Raw genomic sequence first — 21,930 nt, 5'->3', positions numbered from 1 at the left:
GGCCGTTGGCAGGGAGGGTCAGAAGAGGGCGAGGCGGCAGCGAGGACCTGCCCGCCCCGGAGGAGCCCGGGAGCCCCAGCCCCTCCCCGCCCGCCCCCTCGGCCGGCTTCGGGCCGCGCTGCCCGGCGGGGCGGTGCCGGGGCGGCGCCGGAAGGCGGGTTTGGTTCCGGGCCGCGCGGCGCCACGGACTCGCTGTGGCGGCTGAAGCGGTTCGATGCCTTCCCCAAGACAAGACCCTGGAGGACTTTCGGGTCAAGACGTGCGGGGGCGCGCTGGGTGAGGGCGGCCGGGGGCCGGCGGGCGGGCCCGGGCCTCGCCGTGGGGCGGCGGCCGGCGGGGGGGCCTTGCGGGCCGGCGCTCGGCGGCGGCGGGCGGGCTGAGGCGGGACTGAGGCGAGGCGAGGCGCGCCCGGCGGGGCTGACGGCGGTTCTCGTCTCCCCGGCAGTGACGGTTGTCAGCGGGCTCATCGTGGTGCTGCTTTTCTTCTCGGAGCTGCAGTACTACCTCACCAAGGAGGTGAGTAGCGGCGGCGGCGGCGGCGGCGGGGGGCCGGCCCGGCCCGGCCCGGCCCGGCCCGTCCCCGCCTCGCGGTGCTGCTTCTGGCCGGGGCGGCCCTGCGGCCCGGGGCGGCCTGCCGTGCCTCCGCCCCCGCGCCGAGCCGCCGCCTCCTCCGCCGCCTGCTGCGGGCTGCCCACGCGGCAGCTTCACCCGCCGCAGATCTGCGTGGGGTTTTTTTCTTTCTCCGAGCTGGTGGCCTTGAGGCCGGGAGCGGGCTGCCCTCCCCCGAAAGCCGCTTGGCGCCAAGGGTGGCTTGTGGCTTCCTGTAACGCTGTGGCAGGAGAGCGTCTCAGAGTCTCTTCTCGCTGTCTCTGCCGCCTACAAGCAGGCAATACAAAGGAAAGCAAGCAAGCAAGCAAGCAAGCGCGAGAGCCCCCGTGCCCACCGCAGGTTCTAAGATTCCCAAGTTACTACCTTTCTTAAAAAAAAGCGTTAGAAACGGCAAGCGCTTGGCTACGGTGGGAGGCAGCAGCTCAGGTGTCTCTTGAATCCCACGTCTTAAAAATCAGCTGGTGAGCCAGAGCAGTCGAGGGAAAGAAAGAGGCCTTTTGATTGTCTTCCAAGTGAAAGAGGACTCTCTGTTTTTCCCTTGTGCCTAGGTTCATCCGGAACTGCGCGTTGACAAATCAAGGGGAGCTAAACCGAAGATCAGTCTCGATGTTATTCTTCCGCACGTGCCTTGTGCTTGTGAGTCAGCCTTCTGAACGTTGGGGATAATTTTCATACTTGCCGAGGGCCCGACAGGCTCGGTGTGCCCGGTGCTTCCGAGTGCTGCACTGCTGCTTGGGCCACGGACAGGGAGGAATTGGTGATCCCTGGTGGTTACGCAGCGATTCCAGGCAGGCCCGCTGAGCGCTTAAACCAGCGCTTCCAGGCAGGCTGTATTCTGTTTCGAGATGATACGTGAGGCTAAGGTATAAACCCGCTTACGTTTCTGTTTGGTGTGGTACTTTGTCAGAGAGCTCGGTCATACTGAAAAGGCTGGCACAGCGTTCGGTGTTCGCTTGGGACTCGAGATTTGACTGTACTGTTGCTGAAACACTTTAGAGTCTCCTTTGGAAGTTACTTGGCGAGGCGCAACTTTTCCGTGGTTTTTGTACTTCAGTTCTGACTGTAGCGCCAACGCCACGTGATAACCTTTCTCCCAAGTTTTTAAAATCGGAGTGAGCGTTAGTAGTCGGATTACCTTTTAACTAAATTCCAAACAAAGCTGCAGGGTGAAGTGAGGGAAAATTTTGCAAGTCTTCCTGCGTACCGCTGCGGTGCACGTTATCCGACTGTCCGCTAATCTTCCCTGCCTCTTGTTCTGTTGCGGTAATTCCTTTGGGTAGTGCGTTGGGCTCTAAAGGTAGTGAGTCTGACTTCCTTGTGACCACCCGAGATATTGTTGGTCTTTGCCTTCCTCACGTTTAAAAGGGCGCGGGAAGGCCAGAGAGTTTGGAAGCCCCTGCTGTTTTGTGCAGAGAAGCTGTCAGTCTTCTAAGGGAGCCTGTAGCATGTAGCCGGCAAGCGCATCACGGTGCTTCGATACCAGGCCGAGACCCCAGACCTTCTCAGTCTTCTTTGTGAAGAGGGGTCACGAGGAAATGTGGTGATGGTGAAGGGGGAAGGGTGAGGGGGTAGAGGTAGGAGGCAGCTTTCAACCAGTTTGAAGCTTAACTCCTGTACTCCTGGCAATGGTTATGGGCTTTGAGGGGTTTGGTTTTGGTTTCTTTTGCCTTAAGTGCATTACCTTTCAGGGTAACGCTTTCTGGGCAGCTGGAAACAGTCCTTCTGGTGCACCAAACCCGACCCCGTATTTGGAAGGGTCGTTCAGGGTGCTGCAACGTGCGTTTTATTCCCTGTACGTCACTCGTCCCCAGCCATACGCGCTCTTCCGCTTTGGCACGTTCTTATCGCCCTCGCTGAAAGAGTCTGTATTTTCACTGGCTGAATGCTTCCTCAGCCTGCCGCAGGCCATAACAAATGTGTGTTTATAGACCACTTTCCTTGCTCACTGATTTCAGAGTTGAGCATCGATGCCAGGAACGTAGCAGGAGAGCAGCAGCTGGATGTAGAGCACAATCTGTTTGAACAACGTTTGGATAAAGCTGGCAATCGTGTGACCCCGGAGGCCGAGAGCCACGGTAAGGTGCTATTCTGCCTTTCTTGGGTGGACGCTCTCGTTGTCTTTCCATCACCGTATGCCTGTTTTGAGATTCACGGGAACAAGTGACAGCTGAAGAGCATTTAAAGACCACAAGCTTTTGAAGAGTTTATAGCACACAACTCTATTAAACTGGCAGATGGGGCGAGCTCCTGTTATACTGGCAACTTTTGCGAGGCAGATCTTTGCCTAGTCCCTCTGAAATTACGACGAGGACTCACGGATGCATTTCAGGAGTAAAGCTGCTGCATGAATGGTCTTTTACGACTAGGCATCAAGCAGCTGTTCTGGCAAAACTTGGCTTGGGTTGTGCCTTTAAATCGCGGTGGGCTGGCAAATGGGACGACCTGGTTAGAGGAAAGAGCCTCTCTCCAGGGAAGGCTCCAGTGACTCGACCCTTAAGCCCAAGCTTGCACCTTACTACATTTACTTTGTGTGTGTTAATGCCTACCTAGATAAATATATTTTAGTTGGTTTATCGGTTACAGGTTGTTGTAAGCGGTCCTTGGCTACGTAAACCTCTCCTTTACATTCGTTTCGTGTTGTGACTCATCGTTGCGCTTCGATACAAACCAGAAAGGGTTCTGGCAAAGTGTTGCAATGTAACAGTAATACTGTCCTGACTTTTCCTTTCCAAAACACGAGCTCCTTATTACTTTTTCGGGGAGATGGTGTAGTTCTACGTGTCGGCGTGAACTGAATTTGTTGATTTGTATCACTCGGATTGAACTTTTCTGTTCTTGAAGTTGCAAGGCTAAACTAAGCCAAGAGCTGAACGATTGGTAGGTACGGGAGTTTCTCCTGCTGCCACGGGAATGTGGTGATAGCGCTGTTACTGCTGTGTTCGCTTAGCAGCCTTTCTGTATTCAGAGGTTGTGGCGTTACAAATGTAATGCCCGGGGACAAAACCAGCTTTTCTGTATCTAATTCTCTGTTAACGCATGTAGGCCTCCTGCCTTACTTGTGTTGCCAGTCTCCATTGGCATTACTCCGTCGGAACCGGTTGCTCTGGCTCCTTGTGTAATCAATGGAGAGGAGGAGAAACTCGTAAGGAGCAAACGGTCTCGCCTGGAAGAGGCATTTCAGAAGAGATCAGATGCATTGCAGGCAACAAGCAATTTCTTCCGCTGTCTGGAAAAAGCACGCGGCTAGTTTGGTTTCCATCACCCGTGTTGCAGGTTAGGTCAGAAGTATCCACCCGTCTTCATTAAACTCTGCGATTATCAGTTTCTATTAGTAACGCTGACCTTCAGTCAGTTACTTAAATGGCAGCTGTAGCAGTATTGACCTTAAATTTAGTAAAGCATACCCAAATTTTACGGAGTAGCATCTGGAGGCTTCTCCTAATCATAGTTACATTAAGATAGTTAATAGCTGGATGATTTCTATGGTAGGTTGCATTCTGTGCTTGGGATGTCGTCTTACTCCTTTCCATTGAATGACAAGACATGATTGAATTCTTTATTGGTGGTTCTTATCGTTTCCTTCCTTTTACCGTGGACAGAGTCTTCCAATTTCACGTATCGTATCTGCGTGCAAGTTGAGGACCGTGTCAGCGGCAAGAAACCCTGCGGTGTAGAGTTCTATGCACTGCAGTTTCTTTATAGTATCCGGACTGTGTGCATTCCCTCTGGATGCTGTCTCTGCGACAACTCAACAGGCAGCTACTGATTCCATTTAAAAAGCTGTTGCTGGTTGCTGTGTCTTGAAAGACTCCGTGTATCGTACAGGTGTTCTTGTTGAAGTGGCGGGAATCGTGGCTTTGACAAAGCGTCGCGATTATTTAGCTGTATTCTTCCTGACGCTGTCTTTGAGTGTAATTACGAGATTAAAAGCCGTACCGCTTTTTGAACAGTGAATTCTTAAGTGCGCTTTCAACTGCTTTGAATGTTGCGAGCTTTAGAAAGAAAGTCTCGCACGGTTGTTTACTAAAGGGGATATTTTCCTAAAAGCTCTTATTTGCTTGAGCGTCACTGCCATAAAGTATGTGATTAAAGAAATAAGGGTAATGACTGATTTTGATGCCCGTTTCATAGTTTCCAACTAAAATCTCTTTTTTCTGTGGCTAGTACGAAATACAGACGTGTTTAATGCTTGCTTCCGTCCGCCTGTTATACCCCCCAGTCTCAACAGACAGGGCCCTGATAATGTTTTATCCCCTCAGCAGTGTCTGACTATGTACCTTGTCCCCTTCCCCAGCGTTAGTGATCCAAGGAGCCACCTTTTCAAGGCTTATAGAGGGGAGTGCAGCCACGCCTGGATAGCGAGCCTTAGAGGGCTTTTGTAACGCAAGAGACTTGGTCCTGTCCTTCAGGGTTTGTGCGTTGAAACGGCCTGCTTTTAAGGGGGCCTCTTATTATAAGAGCCAATGGTTTTGTCCCTCTTCAGCCTTCTGCACGTAAGACCATGAATTTCCATGAGTTCGTGCCCCAGCCGTACTGCGGCTGCGCATTCAGCACACACATGGCACAGACGTTGTCAGAATCGTTAAGTCACGAAGAAGGTAGAAATTCCTTGGAGACTTCTAGTGAGCAGGGGTTAACGTGTGTGCCTTGTCAGCATTGTCATCCTGGAGGACTGGGTGCCAATTTTCCATTCGGGAGACTCTGGCTCTGATCTTGTTTCACAGCAATGTGTAACCGTGTTCCCTACACGTCTTGGGACAGGATTGTGCGTTGTGCACTGTTGCCTGCTGTTGCCTGCTATTTAAAATTTTGTTTGTGTAACAGGTCCTGTTACAATTGCCGCCATTTACTGTGCGACATTGTCTGAAGTAGACAATGTTTTAGCAAAGCCTTTAGGCAAGTAACATCTGATCAGCGCTCCAGCGAGGCTTACAGATAGCCAGTTCTTGGTATGGAGGGTGCGTTTGAGAAGACAAATGCCACTCTGCTTCTTGGTCTTACTTCGCACCTCAACAGGCTCTGCGCATACCGTTCCGGGTGGGCTTTGGGTGCAGGACGCGCAGCTTCCGACACAGAATCGTTGCGTTCGTGTGTGGAACAGTTATTGCGCCCAGAACGGAACAAGAGTACAAGATAGTGTTTCTAGTCACGCCTCGTCGCTTTGCATCTTCTTTTGTCTTGGAGCTGGGGAAAGAAGAAGAAAAAGTGTTTGATCCAAGTTCTTTGGATGTGGGTCGCTGCGAGAGCTGTTACGGGGCAGAGTCGGAGGACGTGCGGTAACCTTTACACCTTTTTGTATCTTCTTAGCACTTGAATTAATACAGTTATGTTGCACGCGTGTTTTTTTCGAAAGTGTCTGTGAAGGTCTGTGCAATGAAATCCTCCTGGGCCCGTGTTGAGAGAATGATGAGAACCGTTGTGGTTTTGGTCTGCCTTTGGAAGCTGTGCTCACGATTGTTAAGACCGTGCAGAGTTAGGTTGTCTAGTTTGTGCACGTGCCTGTTTAAGGGCAGCGCAAATTGCACTACCTTTGCAGCAGCACAAAGGCTGTATCTCATCAAACGGCATCTTTTCTGGGGTTATTTGGTGTCCAGAGGGGAGCCGTGTAAATTATTTCACCGTTACGTGAGCCGTCTTGGAATGAAACCTGGTTATGGCTTTGCCTTCTCACTTCTGCTGCAGGCTTTGCATCCTTACGGGAGCGAAGACCAGGCATTTATCGCTCGCACGAACAACGGGTGTCATTTGGTGTTTCTCATTCCTCCTACCTGCAAAGAATTCTTCTGTAAGAATGGATCCGTGGTAGCCCATAGGTTCTGGACTGTCCCTCGCTCTTATTGTCTCTGTAGTGACTTGGTCTGTCCCATCTGTCAAGTTGCGTCCTTCCGCAGAGGTGTTTGCATCTTGAGGGATTCATGATTCCAGGCTTCAGCTTTTTCTTTGGTCCAGAAAAAAACACAGAAGCAAAGAAAGAAAACTCAGTCTCCATCAGTCGAGGACGCCGTTTCAGCGTGGAGGAGATCCAAATCCTCTGGCGGATCACCTGTACAGTATTCCTTCCACAGAGGGTGTTTGTGTGAGCTCACTCTTAACTTCTGTCCCAAAGTAGCGTCTGCCGGGGAATTAACCGTTTTCATCCCCACACTGAATACCGGAGGCTGAGATTCTTATTTCATCCTCAGCAGGCTTTCCTTTTTACGCTGGTAAACTCCTTTCGGAGTTTGGTTGTCTCGGTGCTGAAAGACGCAAGGTCTCACCCGTTTCTGTGCAGACGGACAAGCTGTTTTGCAGTTGTATCAAGCTCGTTTTGGAGACCGCAAACGTGACGTTTCCGTTTGTCACTGGGCTATAATCCGCCAGAGCTCAAGTCGTACCAGTTGCTGGGAATGCCTAAGGTTTGTCAAGCAGCCACCTGGAGGCTCTCCGTACCTTCCATAGCTTCTCCGTACCACAAAACCTGCTGTTGTAGAAGCCCCGCCAGGGACGTAGCATGTGGCAAAGTGGATCGAAACTGCTGTGTGAAGGATTCAGAGGCCCATCTCTGAGGAGGTGTAAGTCTGTGACAGTTATTGGTTAGTCATGCAGAGCGTTGAATATACGTGAACGGTCTTCCGAAACAAACAAAAAAGGAGGTTACTTAACCTCCTTTGAGGTATGTCGTCCAAACATAGGTTCCTCCTGCCCCCCCATCCTTCCAGGTATTCGCCTCTGTTGGGATCTTGCAGCAGAAGGAACAAAACAGCCTCGTGGTACGCTGCCTTCTCTGTGCATCAGGTGTGACAAAAGCAGCACAGGACCGATTAAGAACAAAAACTTGTTACCCAGCTTTGAATGTTAACATGTTGTGAATGTAAACCTCGAGTGCACTTCTGGATAGCTTTGGTTGCTCCTAAAATGACCTTTCTGTTCCCTTAAGAACTGGGAAAGAGTCTAAATATAACCAGCATTGTTATCTGGCGTGCTGCTTTAGAGCTCACTTAACGTATATGGGCATGCCACTGTGTTTTTCCTTTTAGCGGTTAATGCCTGCATTTTTGTTTCTCTGTAGATGATTGCTTGTCCATATATTAGCCCTTTGGCTAGCTAGGGAGTCATTTTATATAGCCTAGAAAGCACACTGGCAAAGCTGTTGCTCTTCCCCTTTTTGGTACGAGTTTTAAGCGCTGCTCTGTCTGAATCTCTGTGTCTTTTCATTGTAAGGATCGGAATATTTCTCTCTTCTCTCCTGCTCTGCTCGTTTTTGCAGTGCACGCTGTTGAGAGTCAGTGTTGCTGTATCCTTCCCCCCCGCCCCGCCCCGCCCCCAACCCGTTTTACTACAGAGCTAACCAATTTCTGTTACTTGCTGTGCGCATAAATCTCCTTTGGGAGGAGCTGTTGATCTAGGCTGGGATCGGAGAAGATTTCCTGAAAGCTGAAAGGAGAGCCGTGCCAGGTCACTCTTCTGTGGTAAAGGAGGTCACCAGATGGAAAAGGTTGAGAATCTTTGTCTTAAACGATTTTAACATACCAGCATTGGAGATAATGTGCTGGGGGATTATTAGTTGCTCTGTGCAGATAATGTAATTGAGGAGGACGTGGTGACGTGTTGGAGCGACTTCTGCCTGTTGAAGTCAGATGGGGTGATGATCTCACTTAATCTCATTTGTACAACAGGCTAGAGAATTTCTCCTGGGAATTCGTGCACCAAGCCTGCTAATCTCGGAATGCTCAGTAGGAGTTTTTCCGAGGGTTCGTTAAGCCATTGGATTTTTTAAAGGTAATCATAGAATCATAGAATAGTTTGGGTTGGAAGAGACCTTTAAAGGTCGTGTAGTCCACCCGGCCCGCCCCCTTCCCCGCAGTGAGCAGGGGGACATCTTCAAGTAGATCAGGTTGCTCAGAGCCCCGTCCAACGTAACCTTGAATGTTTCCGGGGATGGGGTGTCTACCACCTCTCTGGGCAACCTGTTCCAGGGTTTCACCACCATCATCGTAAAAAGTTTCTTCCTTATATCTGGTCTGAATCTACCCTCTTTTAGTTTAAAACCATTACACCGTGTCCTGTCACAACAGGCCCTGCTAAAACGTTTGTCCCCGTCTTTCTTATAAGCCCCCTTTAAGTACTGGAAGGCCGTGATAAGGTCTCCCCAGAGCCTTCTCTTCTCGAGGCTGAACAACCCCAACTCTCTCGGCCTTTCCTCACAGCAGAGGTGTTCCATCCCTCTGATCGTTTTTGTGGCCCTCCTCTGGACCCACTCCCGCAGGTCCATGTCTGTCTTGTACTGAGGACCCCAGAGCTGGACGCAGTACTGCAGGTGGGCTCTCCCCAGAGCGGAGTAGAGGGGCAGAATCACCTCCCTCGACCTGCTGGCCATGCTTCGTTTGATACAGCCTGGGCGTACGGTTGGCTTTCTGGGCTGTGAGTGCACACTGCTGGCTTTTCATCCACCGGTACCCCCAAGCCCTTCTCCGCAGGGCTGGTCTCAATCCCTTCATCCTGCAGCCTGTATTGGTAGCGGGGGTTGCCCCGACCCAGGTGCAGGACCTTGCACTTGGCCTTGTTGAACCTCATGAGGTTCACATGGGCCGACTTCTCAAGTGTGTCCAGGTCCCTCTGGATGGCATCCCATCCCTCAGGCGTGTCAACTGCACCGCTCAGCTTGGCGTCATCTGCAAACTTGCTGAGGGTGCACTCGATCCCACTGTCGGTGTCATTGATGAAGATATTAAACGGTATTGGTGCCAGTACGGACCCCTGAGGGACACCGCTTGTCACCGATCTCCATCTGGACATTGAGCCGTTGACCACTACCCTCTGGATGAGACCGTCCAACCAATTGCTCGTCCATCAAACAGTTCACCCATCAAATCCGTATCTCTCCCAATTTAGAGAGAAGGACGTTGTGGGGGACCGTGTCAAAGGCCTTACGGAAGTCCAGATAGACGACATTTGTAGCTCTTCCCTCGTCCACTGGTGTAGTCGTTCCATCACAGAAGGCCACTAGGTTGGCCAGGCAGGACTTGCCCTTGGTGAAGCCGTGCTGGCTGCCTCGAATCACCTCCCTGTCCAACATGTGCCTTAGCATAGCTTCTAGGAGGATCTGTTCCATGACCTTCCCAGGCACAGAGGTGAGGCTGACCAGTTGGTAGTTCTCAGGGTCCTCCTTTCTACCTTTTTTAAAAATGGGTGTCATGCTTCCCTTTTTCCAGTCACCAGGGACTTCACCCGACTGCCGTGCCTTCCCAGATATCACGGAGAGCGGCTTGGCAACTCCATCAGCCAGTTCCCTCAGGACTCTGGGATGCATCTCGTCAGGTCCCATGGACGTATGTATGTTCAGGTTCCTCAGGTGGTCACGAACCTGATCTTCTCTTACAGTGGGAGGGCCTTTGCTGCCCTAGTCTCCGTCTTGCGGTCCACCCCCTGGAGAGGTGTGGGAAGAGAGGCTGCCAGTGAAGACTGAGGCAAAGAAGTTGTGGAGTACCTCAGCCTTCTCCTTGTCCCTTGTAACCAGTTTGCCAGTCTTGCTCATCAGGGGGGTACGCTTTCTTTGACCTTCCTTTTCGGGCTGACATACCTGTAGAAGCCCTTCTTGTTATTCTTTGCGTCCCTTGCCAAGTTCAGTTCCAGCCACGCCTTGGCCTTCCTGGCCCCATCCATCCCTACACAACTGGGCAGCGTCCCTATACTTGCCCAGGATACCTGTCCCTGCTTCCACTGCCGGTGCGTTTCCTTCTTGCCCTTCGGTTTGACCAGCAGGTCTCGACTCATCCATGCAGGTCTCCTGCCTTCCTTTCCTGATTTCTTCCACCTGGGGATCGAGAGCTCTTGCGCTTTACGGAAAGCGTCCTTAAAGATCGGCCAGCTCTGTTCTGCTCCCTTGACCCTGAGGGCAGTTTCCCAGGGGGTCCTATAGACTAACTCCTTGAAGAGCTGGAAGTTTGCTTTCCTAAAATTCAGGGTCCTGACTTTACTCTTTGCCTGACCCGTATCCCTCAGGACTGCGAACTCCACCAGTGCATGACCACCGCAGCCCAGGCTGGCTCCAGTCTTGATGTCACCGATTAGCTCGCTTGCGTCGGTGACCGACAGGTCCAGTATCACATCTCCTCTGGTCGGGCTGTCTGTTACCTGGCTTAAGAAGTTACCCTCAGTGCGCTCCGGGAGTCTCCTGGATTGCCTACAGCTCGCCGTGCTACTTTTCCTGCAGATGTCGAGGTGGTTGAAGTCCCCCAGCAGGACAAGAGCCTGCGAGCACGATGCCTCCTGTAGCGGGAGTAAGAAGGCTTCGTCAGTAGGCTCCCCTTGATTGGGTGGCCTGCAGTAGACACCAACCACGAGGTTGCCTTTGTTGCCTCGGTCTCTAATTCTTACCCTAATCATGGTGATTACAGGTTGAGATGTGATGTTTTGAGTCGGTAACGTCTGGTAGAGGGCTCAGGCTCTCGGCTTTGCTCACTCCCTCTCCTCGCTGCAACATTTTCTGTGTTGCTCCCTGCCTCAGTCCCCTTTTCACGATGCATCCTAATGCCGCTCCTCATCTTCCTGCCGCTGCGCTCCTGCTGTAAGATATTTTTCCTCCAGAAAATTCATCCCCAGTTTGAGAATTGGTGTCCTAGCTCACCCTGGAGCAACGTGTTTGGGTAGCTGTGTCTTGGGTTTCTTGCAGCCTTCATGTGTTGATTGAGAGAGTCCTGAGTGGCAGTAAGTGCTGTTTTGCAGGTAAAGGACTGAATTTTGGAGTCCAGGGAGGCTCTGTGGTTGTTCAGGTGAGAAATGCAAGATGGGGCGGAGTCTTCAGATAGACAGCAGTTCTTAAAACGGCGTTACTAAAACGGTGAAGAAAACTAGGTTATATAAAACCAGACAGACTTCTTGACAAACTTAAGAAGTTTTACAGGTCTCTTGATTTTACCTAGCTCGGCACTTAGCTGCAGTTACGGAAAGGAAGGAATGTGTTCATGTTTCTTCAGAAATACCAGTCTCTGGTCCTAGCTGACAGTGTCTTAAGCTCTTCTGTTCTGTTTCTTCTCTAAGCAGGCTAAATAGCCTGTTGTTTTATGTTAAGCAAACTATGGCTAGCTACACGTTTATGTGCGACCTAGGGTACATACGCACGTGCTTGGCATCATCCTCAGTGATCAGAGATAAACCGACCTGCGGTCTGGTGGAACGCTGTTTTAGAAAGTGAACAGGTAAATCGTGCGTTTTGGCAGAGTTGCAACTCATTTATTGGAGAAGAGTTTTATAAAAAACTAATTAATTGGCGTTTTATCTGTGGAAGGCGTGGCGGAGCACTGTGGGGAATTTTTGTTTTGGATAGCCGTAACTGTTAAAGTGGGTCACGCGCGATGTAAACCTAGTGTAACAGGTTAGGTAATGGCTGGTCTTTGTCACGTGCTGCCCTTGCATTTCTCTGGTACTGCTTTCTGGTACTGTAAGATTTGTCAGCCTTACTAGTACTCAGCTCCCACTTCAGAGGCTAACGAATGTGAGACTACCCAAGCGTTAAAGCTGACGTGACTAACCTTACTCTGGAGCGGCTCTGGCTGGAAGAACAGCCTCACATAAAGCAATACTTACATTTTGGCCTGTTAGGTTCTCTGACGTGGCTCATGACCGAAAGGAGGGTGGAACAGGAAGGAGCCATCAACAGAAAGACGGGGGGACAAAGACTGTTTTATTCCTTTGGCAGTAGGTCCAGTTTAAATGCAGATCCACCAGAGCTGGGATCTCTGTAGCGCTTTGTTATTAACTGAAGGTTAGCCTGCTGGTGTCTGTACAAAAGGCAGCGGGACTTGACACTTCACTGACAGCCAAGCCACTTAACTCTTGCCTTAAGCGCAAAAAATACCGCGGCATGAAGCAGGGTGTTGCTGGTAACCGTTAAGAGAGATGGCGTCGCATAATCCCAAGGCCACTTCTCCCTTCTTTCCTTTCCCTGCCCACCGTTTCACATCTATTTCCAAATGTTTAGTGGGAGTTTCTTTTTTAAAGCCAAATGAGTTCTTTGATCCAGTTGCCAGCCCAGGCACACAAACCACTGTGCTAGTGGCAGTGATAGGTCTGCACACTTGTCAGAGACAAGCCACAGGAATATCTGAAGCCAGTGCAGCTCTGAGCTCTTTGTAATGCAGAACCATTGCGTTAACTGCAGTGACTGCAGCCTTAGTTTCTGAGCATTGAACGTTTTAACTGTGAAATGCAAGGGCCTCTCCCTACATCAGAGGCGTTTGGAGGAGTATAGCTTAGGCTTAGCATTTCCTTTTCTGACTGTACGTTCTCTGTTTTGCATGTATATCTCTTTGGGTTTATAAGGGGTTTATAGGGATACAAGTAAAGCTTCTGGTGTTTTATTGAAAGCTGTTAATGGAGAAAAAAAAAAAAAAGAGTTCACAGCACACTCATGTTAAAGAAATGTTTTAAAGGAGAGGCTCGTTCCAATCAGTTGTTCAGCTTTGCAGCTTGTCTTGTGCTAGGCCATATATCAGAAACCCTTCAGGGGAGCAGCATTCCTAATCTTGGTTAATAGCAGCCCTTGGCGATCTGAGTCCATCGGCTCCTCAAATAACAGCCCACGATTTTTGAAGTGTGTTTTTCTTTGCTGAGGTGAAAGAAGGGCGAGGTCTGGCTCCCTGAGCATGTGAATTTACCTGTTAAAATGCGCCACAGTCTCTGGCTCCTTTAAGATGACTGTGTGCCTTTGGGTAAACCTGGTAGGAGCGATACTGAAATTGAGTTGCAAGCTGTATTTTCATCCTGAGACTGATGCTTCTGGCACTGCATAAAGTCATGTAAGTAGCCAACCGAAAGATATCCCGTTGCCCGTATCTTTGCCAGATCCCTCCTGGGGGCACGTGGTGCTGCCGGCGTTGTCATATTGCTGCGTGCAGGAAGGGCAGAGAGGGGGCAGGCCAAATTCCCCAAATCCTAGCACTGGTGAGAGCTCGCCTTGGCCCCACCAGTGGTTTGCAAATACCCTGCTCAGGCCGTCCCCGCAAAGTCTTTTCCTGTCCCTGTGGGTACTCCGGGCAGCCAGTAACAGGGCTGATAGGCAGAGCGCTGAGAGTTGCTAAGATGAGGATGGTTTCTTGAGGGCACTTGGACGTGATATTAAGGCACGTGCTCTGCTCAGTGGTTAGTTTAGATCTGCTGTGCCTCTGGGTTTTACAGTAGTTAGAGGAGTTATGCGTGTCAGGTGGCGACTGAGATAACAGTGAAGTTTTCCTGGCTTGCCCCTGGGATCTTGTTTTTGCCCTAGATTAAGCATACATTCAGGTGAGGACTGAAATACCTGATCTGAAGTAACCCCAAGTTAAAGTTACTTTCCTTCACTGTAGCAGTGGCTAGTCTAAGTCAGGAGGGGAGTTTTATCTATCACATGCCCTACTGGAAGCAAGAGAGAAACGCAGGTGATTTTCTTGCCATTTTAGATCGCAATGGAAATGAGAGGAGCTCCCTTATAAGCTAGCATAAGGTAAATAGATAGGCTCGTTATTGCAGTCTGAACTACGTTGTTAAACTACGTTTCAATTACAGTTGACAATCTGCAGAGCTTTGGGCTTGACAATGTAAGTGTTCCCAAGACGGTGTTCTGGTTCTCTTGGTCTGTTTTCCTTCTGGATTTCCCTCCCTTTGCCACGTTGAGATCCTAGTGTACTGATCCCGGCCGGATTTGGCTTTATGGCTCTGGGCGGGCAGAACCTGGGACCTGCTTTCACACAAGGCTCCGAAGTATGTTCTGGGACATCTGCGTGTTGCTTGGCAAGGCTGTTCCCCTCTTCCAGAGAGCGCCTTGCTCCTTAATCTGTGCTTCCTGGTTTTCTAGGGTTGGCATTTTCACAACTGCTTCTGGATCTGTTGGAGTTTGCCTTGTGCTGGGAGGAAAGCAGATGATACCTGTACCTGTGCCACCGAGGTGCTGACAGCATGGTTCTATGGCAGGGAGAGGAGCGGGCGGGAGAGCCTGCTCTGTAGATGAGAGGGAGAGGCAGCGGGATCTGGGGATTTCCAGCAGGAGAAGGAGAAATCCCACATCTTGGAATCTCCCATGAATAAAAAAGAAGAGCAAGGGCTTTGGAGTTTACTGTTAGGAGGCGCAGAGTAAGGGAGGACCTGTCTCTGTCCCAGAGCCACACTCAGAAACATATACAAGTAATTAACTTTAGGCCCCTTACCTTGCCCCGTGGATGCTGTGCAGTTGTTTGAGTTATTAGCATTTCTGTTTCAGATCAATATGACGCACTATATCGAGCATCTCTCGTTTGGGAGGGATTATCCAGGCATTGTGAACCCTCTGGACGGGACGGATGTCGCTGCGCAGCAAGGTAAAAGCCTGCTGAGAGAAGTCTCTTTTTAAGTGTCCCTACTAGTAGGTGTTAGAAGAGAACAGGAGCAAAGTTCCCAGTCTTTCACGAGAACCCTGACAGCGTTGCGTAAAACATGGACTCCTCCACGTTGTGCTCTTTCTGGAACAGCTGCCTCCATTCACGTGGAACAAATGTGCCAATGTGTTTTGATTCTGTGACCTTTCTGAAAGATCTGTCTTTTCAGTGTTCGTGGAGGCACGACAGCAGGTACAGCACATCGTTATTAAGCGCCTGCATCAGGTGTAGTTCAGGGGGAGCCCTGTCTAGCTAGTGTGCACAGTAGGAGGTAACCAGAAGATGCAGGAGAGAGAAAAAATAGTTGGTGGAGAGTCATGTCGTGGTGTCTGCCTGACGTTGGTCTACCCAACAGTAGCAGCTGAACAGCTGCAGTGAAGTTGAAATAGTGCTGATCTTTCCTAGATAGCTCCAGTTTGCTGGCTTGAGAAGGAAGGGCAATTCTGTCCTCATGCTGCTGCTGCTCAAACTCTAATCTTGGTTTATTCACGCAAGCCTGCTTGTGTGCATTTTCCGTGAAAGATCCTGACCGCACCTCTTTATATGCCACTGCAGAGATTAGTCATTTTTTTAGATCCGCTGAAGTCTGCAAAGTGTTAAAGAATTCTCAGTCATGGGTTTCTCTAGGTTTGCTCTATTAACAACTCAGAGTTGGGCCACCGCCACAGTGAATGGCAACCCTCCAAAAGTTTCTCAGTCTTATATACCTTTTTACCACCCATTATCCCAGTCCAAAATCTGTGTAAGTTTCCAGTCGAATCTCGGTTCCCAGGTCTTATCGTTCATCAAAGCCCTTTAATTAGTTCTTGCCTCAGCGCTCTCGTCTTGGCTGGTCCCAGTTCTCATCTTTGAGATTTCAAGGTCCGCCTCGGGGCAGTCGTCTCCTGTTCAGTTTGCCTTCAAGTCCCATCTCTGCACAACTCTGAGAAACCCTCAAGTTGCTCCATTAACTATTACACATCTATCTCTACAAGCTCTGCCTGTTTTGCCAGCAAAGCACCTGCTTCTTGCTGATTTTTCGTCTTTTGTTCAACCTGTCTCTACGGATTAGCTTGACTAGGTTTTAAACCAATCCTTGGCTGGGGCTATACAGGGGGGCAGGCTGGAAACACTGTTCGTGGCCTGTTGAGCAGCTCTGTTGCATCTCCTATTTTCCAGGTAACTCATTCTATTATTAAATCTGTTGACTTATTCTACGCAAAGTTTGTGCTAATAAAGCTTGGAGAGAGAAGTCGTTTGCTTTGAGGTGGTGGTAGGATTGTTGATCCTACCTGAATCCGTTCTTTTAAATTTTTCCACCATCGATTTTAATTCTTGGACCCAAATCAAAGGATGGTGCTTAAAATCAAATACAGAAAAATGAAGAGGCGTGATAATGCTCGATACGATCGTGATGCCCTAGTTTTTCTGAGAGGGGGCCTGTAGCTGGCTGGTAAGATTCTCTCTGTAGGCTGCAGCTTTCCATCCTGGGCCTCGGAGAAGCAGTTGGCACATTCTTGAGGAATTAGGACTGAAGACGTGCCCTGGAAAAGAAGTGGGAGAAGCAGATTGCAGGTCAGATTTACGTTTACTGCAGACCAGCTAAAGATCTTATATATGAGAATGACTATATATGAGAATGAGAATGAATAATCTTCTCCTGTTAGGGAATTTCATAGAAAACAGGTTTTCAAAGCGACTCCTGCCTTTCGTTATCCTTAAGAGAACTGACGGAACAGGCTGGTCTGAGGCAGCAGGAGGAGTTCTCCTTTTTTTTTTTTTTTTTTTTTTTTTTCTTCTCCTCACTGATCCAGGTCTTCCTTTTCATCTCCTGATACTACAAAACCCATGCTTCTACAGGAATAAACTGCGGTGTTAATTGACGTTGATAGAGGATTCTCATTTAGAGTTGAGTATGTTTTCTTAGGGCTATGCTGTTAAATATAAAGGTTTTCATGTGCTAGAGTAAGAATTTTCAAGAAGTTGTACTGGTGAGACTATAGCAAGATAACTGGTTTGTTAGAAAGTTTTCCATTTAGTCAAGGCCAAAATGCCAGTAGTTTTGGTTTTGGTTTTGGTTGGAACAGGAACGAGATTCACTTTGGCAAAAGGAAAACTCGTGTCAGGCGTTAACTTTACTGTCCTTGAAAACCTCCAGGAGCTGTTGTGCAGAAAGATGTTCCCTGACAAGTTGAACAAAACCAGCTTGTGTTTACCGAACGTGTCGGTTAAGCTTCGCAGCTCTTCACCGGTTATTAATTGTGTCTCTCTGTCTTTGCTTATAGCTTCCACGATGTTTCAGCGTTTTGTCAAAGCGGTCCCCAGGGTGTATATGAAAGTAGATGGTGAAGTAAGTACCTTTTTTCCCTATTGCTTTGGCAAGTGAAAGCCTTCAGACTTTCTCCTCATATTCTGACGCTGACCATATCTGGCCTCTGGTGGAAGCGACACAATCTGTTTGACTTTCTTCAGATCACCACCCCAGCAAGAATAACAATTTCTATGGTGTAATGTTACCTGTAATGTTACAGCAGCGACGAAGCAGATTTCTGCGTCTTCCATCCCACCTAGATCAAAGTGACCACGCCACTTTGATCATGTTCCCCCACGAATCCCTCATAGTGCATGCTCAGGAGAAGTCAAAGCAGCAGGGAGATCCTAAAAATGTTCTTTGGAGAATAACCCAAGATCAGCTTGTCTCCGATTTAAAAACTCCTTTAGCCTCCAAAAGAGCGTGGTCGGATTTCCAGCCCTGCTTTCAGAATATGCCCTTCTTTTGGGACAGGTAGGAGAAATAAATTACCAAGGAGATACCAGGGTGAGACGAAGATCCTGCGAACACAGACAAACTTATGCTCTCCTCTGAAGCCAGCCTGAGGGAGCAGAAAGAACTGTGATTTCTTTCATTGGTTTGGAAGCGTTCACGTGGGTTGCCATCATCATTCTGTAGGGGATCTCCAGAGAACCTCTTTTTAAAAACCAAACCAAACCAAACCTGGCAGTTATCATTATTTGGGCCCCCGTAGTCTTAGGGCAGCAGAATGATGTAAGCTGTTACGTTTCTTTTGCAAAGAAAACACCAGTAGAGGCAGCAGCTTGACTGTTGTGCAGACTTCACCGCCAGTGCTACCCAGCGTACTTACCTAAGCCTAAGTGAGGAAGAGACGGGTGCCACGTGCCCCAGCAGCTCTGTGAACATTCACGTACAAGACGGCTTAGCTCCCTAGCTGTCTCCCAGGTTTTGGTGCTGTATCTTCTACGCTGCATGGGTGGTCCGTGCCCAGCTTCCCTTTAACACCAAACCAGTTTCCTCTGAGGTGAAACCCAAGTGTGTTTCTGGGGCTCGTTCAGTGCAAGGACTGATCTACCTGTGGATGAAACTACGCCACATTTTGACTCCCTTGTCCTACGCAGTTTTATAACGCTGTGCAAACCCCACAGCACTGGGAACCCTTACCACCTCAGGCTCTTCACCCAAACGCATCCCGCTCTCGGGCAGGTACCACATATCCTTGCAATCGGAACAACATACTACTGCACATCCACGCAGCCTTCATGTTTGCTTTCGGCGCTCTGAAATGTGAATCACTGGCAGATTATTAGTTATGTCGGAGGCTGCGTAGGAGCCACAAATCTGAGGAGCCACACGGCCACGGTAGGTACAATGCAGACCTTCAAGCGAAGCTATCCTAGAGCAGCGTGGGCAGAGCGGTCTGAGAGAAGCCATTGAAAGGTAGGCATAGTTTGTATTTTTTCACCTGCCCTAAAGTTTGAAACTGTTTGCGAGACTTGGTTCTCATGTGATAAATCCTTATGTGGACCACTCTTTCTTCAGTCCCCTGCCTAGAAAGGACAAAAAGACCCGTCTGTTCTTTCCTGGAAGTTGGGTGGAAGTTACTTGCTATGAGGTGATATTGGGAGAACCTTCAGACCATGTTTGAAGCTCATTCTGCTTGGGTTCAGGATGCCTCTGCAGTTTTTGTGGATGATTGAAATTCCTGAAGTACAAAGGATAGTTAGTCGGAGCCCTGTTCTTAGGGCCACCTCCCAGTATCCCATGGCTTCTGTTTCTCTTGATGCGATCTCGCACGCTACTGTAGAGCTGCTGTTCAGTTTTCAAAGGACTTCTCCTGTCAAAAGAGTTGCTTTTTATTAGTCACCGGGAGGGGAATCCATGCAGACCGTGATGCTCAGACTTAGGGTAATTATGGATCCAAGTGTGCTGCCAGATGGATGCCAGGGGCTGTGTTATGCATTCAGTACTTGGAACCCCGAAATGTGGAATTTGGTGAAGAAACTGGATAGTATCTTTCTCAGCTTGGATCGTAATTTGTGTCAGATAGCTTATTAGGGATAATAACGTCATTTTAGGGATAATGTCAATAGGGGAACATAATGTCATTTTACAGAAACCCAATTGATTTGCTCTAAGAATAGGACTGGTATGGGCAACGGGTAGAAGAATGGCAGGGTGCAGGAGAATGCTGCAGGGTGATCTTCGTTTATATAAAGATGGGCAATCTGTGTCCTTCTGCAGCCCTGGCACTCTCCTGCCTTTATGTATTGCTTCCGTTTTTCTCACTCTTGCATATATATATGGCTTTCTCCTACCGGTGCTGTCTCCGGAAGCATGCTTGGGTGGACTGCATTTTGGTGGAAGGTGACGTGGACTTGGGGTTGAGGTCGAGAGGAACAGCTTGTGCCGTTACTTGCCAGCAGAGACCAAAACAGTCCAGCCTGGGGACTGATGCATCACTCATTCTTTGGGCTAGCTGGGGCTTTAACTGATAGCCTGTAGGAAAAATAGACTCGATCCTGATGGTGCTTTTTTTATGACCCTTTGTAAGCACTGTCAGTGCTTACACAAGTGAGTGGGCAGGGCTACACTGCTACGGTTCACTGAACTCATGTTTTAGTAGCCTTTCCTGTTCCTCGCTAACGAAACGACGTTTGCTGTGTTTGTTTCCTGCTAGGTGGTAGGGACTAAGCCGTTTTCAGTTACACGACATGAGAAGATAGCCAACGGGCTACTGGGAGACCAGGGTCTGCCTGGTGTATTTGTGCTATATGAACTTTTGCCCATGGTGGTGAAGCTGACAGAGAAACACAGGTAAGAGACATTTCAATCTACGTCATCACCCTCCATTGATTTTTGCCATTTTGCATAGCTTAAGGCTCCATCCTCGCTTAGACGCGACAGTGCAAATGCCTGAAAGCCATCCGAGCCCCTTCCCAGTCGGTGGAGAGGAAGAGGCACTCCCGGATGCCCTTCTTCTCCGTGTGAACATCTGAAAGGGATTGGGGCTTTTCTGCTACTACCTGAAGCATATTAATTCAACAAGCCATTTGAGGACGATTCTTTGAGCAGAGCACCTCCATTTTCCTGCTGAACTGCTGGAGTAGGTCCACAGTGCAGGCAGACACAACAGTCACAGGGGGAAGGGGCTTCAATCCGTTATCTGTAGCAACAGAACTTCAGGCGCCGAGGCTTCCTGGTGAAAACACCCTTAAGGTGTAACTTGATGGCTTCAGCGGTATGCTCGGCTCACTTGCCAGAGCTGAGCACCGTGTACTTTACTCGCGTAAATCTTACAGGCATTTTGCCCTGAACACCTGCGAAGATTCACCTCCTCAGGGAGACCAGGGCGTACCAGAGCCATAAAAGCACGTGGAAGAGGAGTCTGGCGACTGCTGCTACTGCCAGTACCGCCGTCAAGGGATGCAGTAGGGTTCAGGAGCTGGGATGTACATTCTTACACTGATAAAACAAGCGTCCACACTGTGCTTAGGTCTCCGACTCGGTCCGATACTGGGATCGTGATTAGCACGGCATAGCAATAGGAGACTAACGGTTGCCTGAAGGCTGTAAGCTCTGGCGCTGCCTCAGATCCCCGGAGGCGAGGCAAGAGGAGTAACAGTACCTCCACTCGCCGAAGCAGCGGGTTTGCTAGATGTTTGACTACACCAAGGGGTGGAGTGTGACTGTTCACTCAACTCCTGCTCAGATTTTGGCTAGCCCAGCTCACGCTAAGGCCTGATGTATGCTGGGAGCAGCGCCTTTGGGTTGAAGGGAGAGCACCAGGTAGGCAGCACAGGTGGCCAGAAAGAGCTAAAGGGCCATGATGCAGCCATTAGCACCTGCAGCTGGCTGTCTCCTGCAGCCAGCATCTTTGCCTGGCAGTATTGTCAGAATCTGCTGACTTTTGGAAATGGTATAGACCAGACTTCCAAGCTGGAAGGTATAAAACATCAGCTTAGCCAAAAAGCCTTTGAAGGAGATTCAACAGCAGCTGGACTGCTGAGGCTTTTGTGCTTCACAGTGTGATACAGGGGACGCCCGCACGGTGACGCAGGAGGAAGGATGAGCACTCCCACTAGGGAAAAACAAAGTCTTTTTTTGGTGGGTTTTTTGGTTTTTTTTTTGTCGTGTCCCCCCCCCCCCCCAATCCTGCGACTTTAAGTGTTACGGGTTGTAAGTTATGAAACGTCATGGCTTGAGTAGTGCCTCAGTGAATTCACATAAGAGAGTAGTCCGGGCAAAGGGGACCGAGCCCTGTTTGTCGTGTGTGTGTGTTGTATTTCTTCACGTGCTCATGAAATAAAGCTTAATTCACAGAGTTCGTTGTCCTGTAAATTTGAACTTTTCTCTGCCATGCCGGTTTTTCTCTCGCTGCTTGCAGTCTGTCCCGTTCCTGCTGCAAAACAGGGAGCGAAAGCTTCAGTCGTTCCACCTATGTATGCCTGGGTTTCGTACTAGATGGGAACTCCTGCTCCAGGGGCTGAAGTTGGAGCTTTTCGTAGAAAGTTCCAGCTCTTCAGTTGGCTTCCCTGGGCGATGGACCTTTTCCACCGTCCCTGCGGTCCCACCCTTCTTGCCCCAGTGGCCCCAGACCCCGCCATCCGACCCTCTGGGCTTTCCTCGCGCTCCTTCTCTCCCAGACTGCACCGGGAGCGCTTTTTGCCCCCAGCGTTCTGC

The 21,930-nt window shown here is 49.6% G+C and overlaps 1 protein-coding gene across 1 annotated transcript; it reads left to right on the top strand.

Annotated features, from left to right (window-relative positions):
* Window positions 1-214: 214 nt before the first annotated feature.
* LOC128143803 (endoplasmic reticulum-Golgi intermediate compartment protein 3-like) lies at window positions 215-20,628 on the top strand. Its single transcript, XM_052791967.1, is given in 8 exon segments — window positions 215-276; window positions 393-516; window positions 1,158-1,245; window positions 2,565-2,684; window positions 9,801-10,048; window positions 14,822-14,918; window positions 17,240-17,304; window positions 19,928-20,628. Coding segments are annotated over 8 exon segments (945 nt in total). The 3' UTR covers window positions 20,069-20,628.
* The last annotated feature ends 1,302 nt before the right edge of the window (window positions 20,629-21,930 follow it).

This window comes from Harpia harpyja, chromosome 1, assembly GCF_026419915.1.
Source record: "Harpia harpyja isolate bHarHar1 chromosome 1, bHarHar1 primary haplotype, whole genome shotgun sequence".
In the NCBI taxonomy this organism is placed as follows: Eukaryota; Metazoa; Chordata; class Aves; order Accipitriformes; family Accipitridae; genus Harpia; species Harpia harpyja.
Note: the sequence above shows the minus strand (reverse complement) of the source record. Positions and strands in the feature narration are given on the sequence as shown.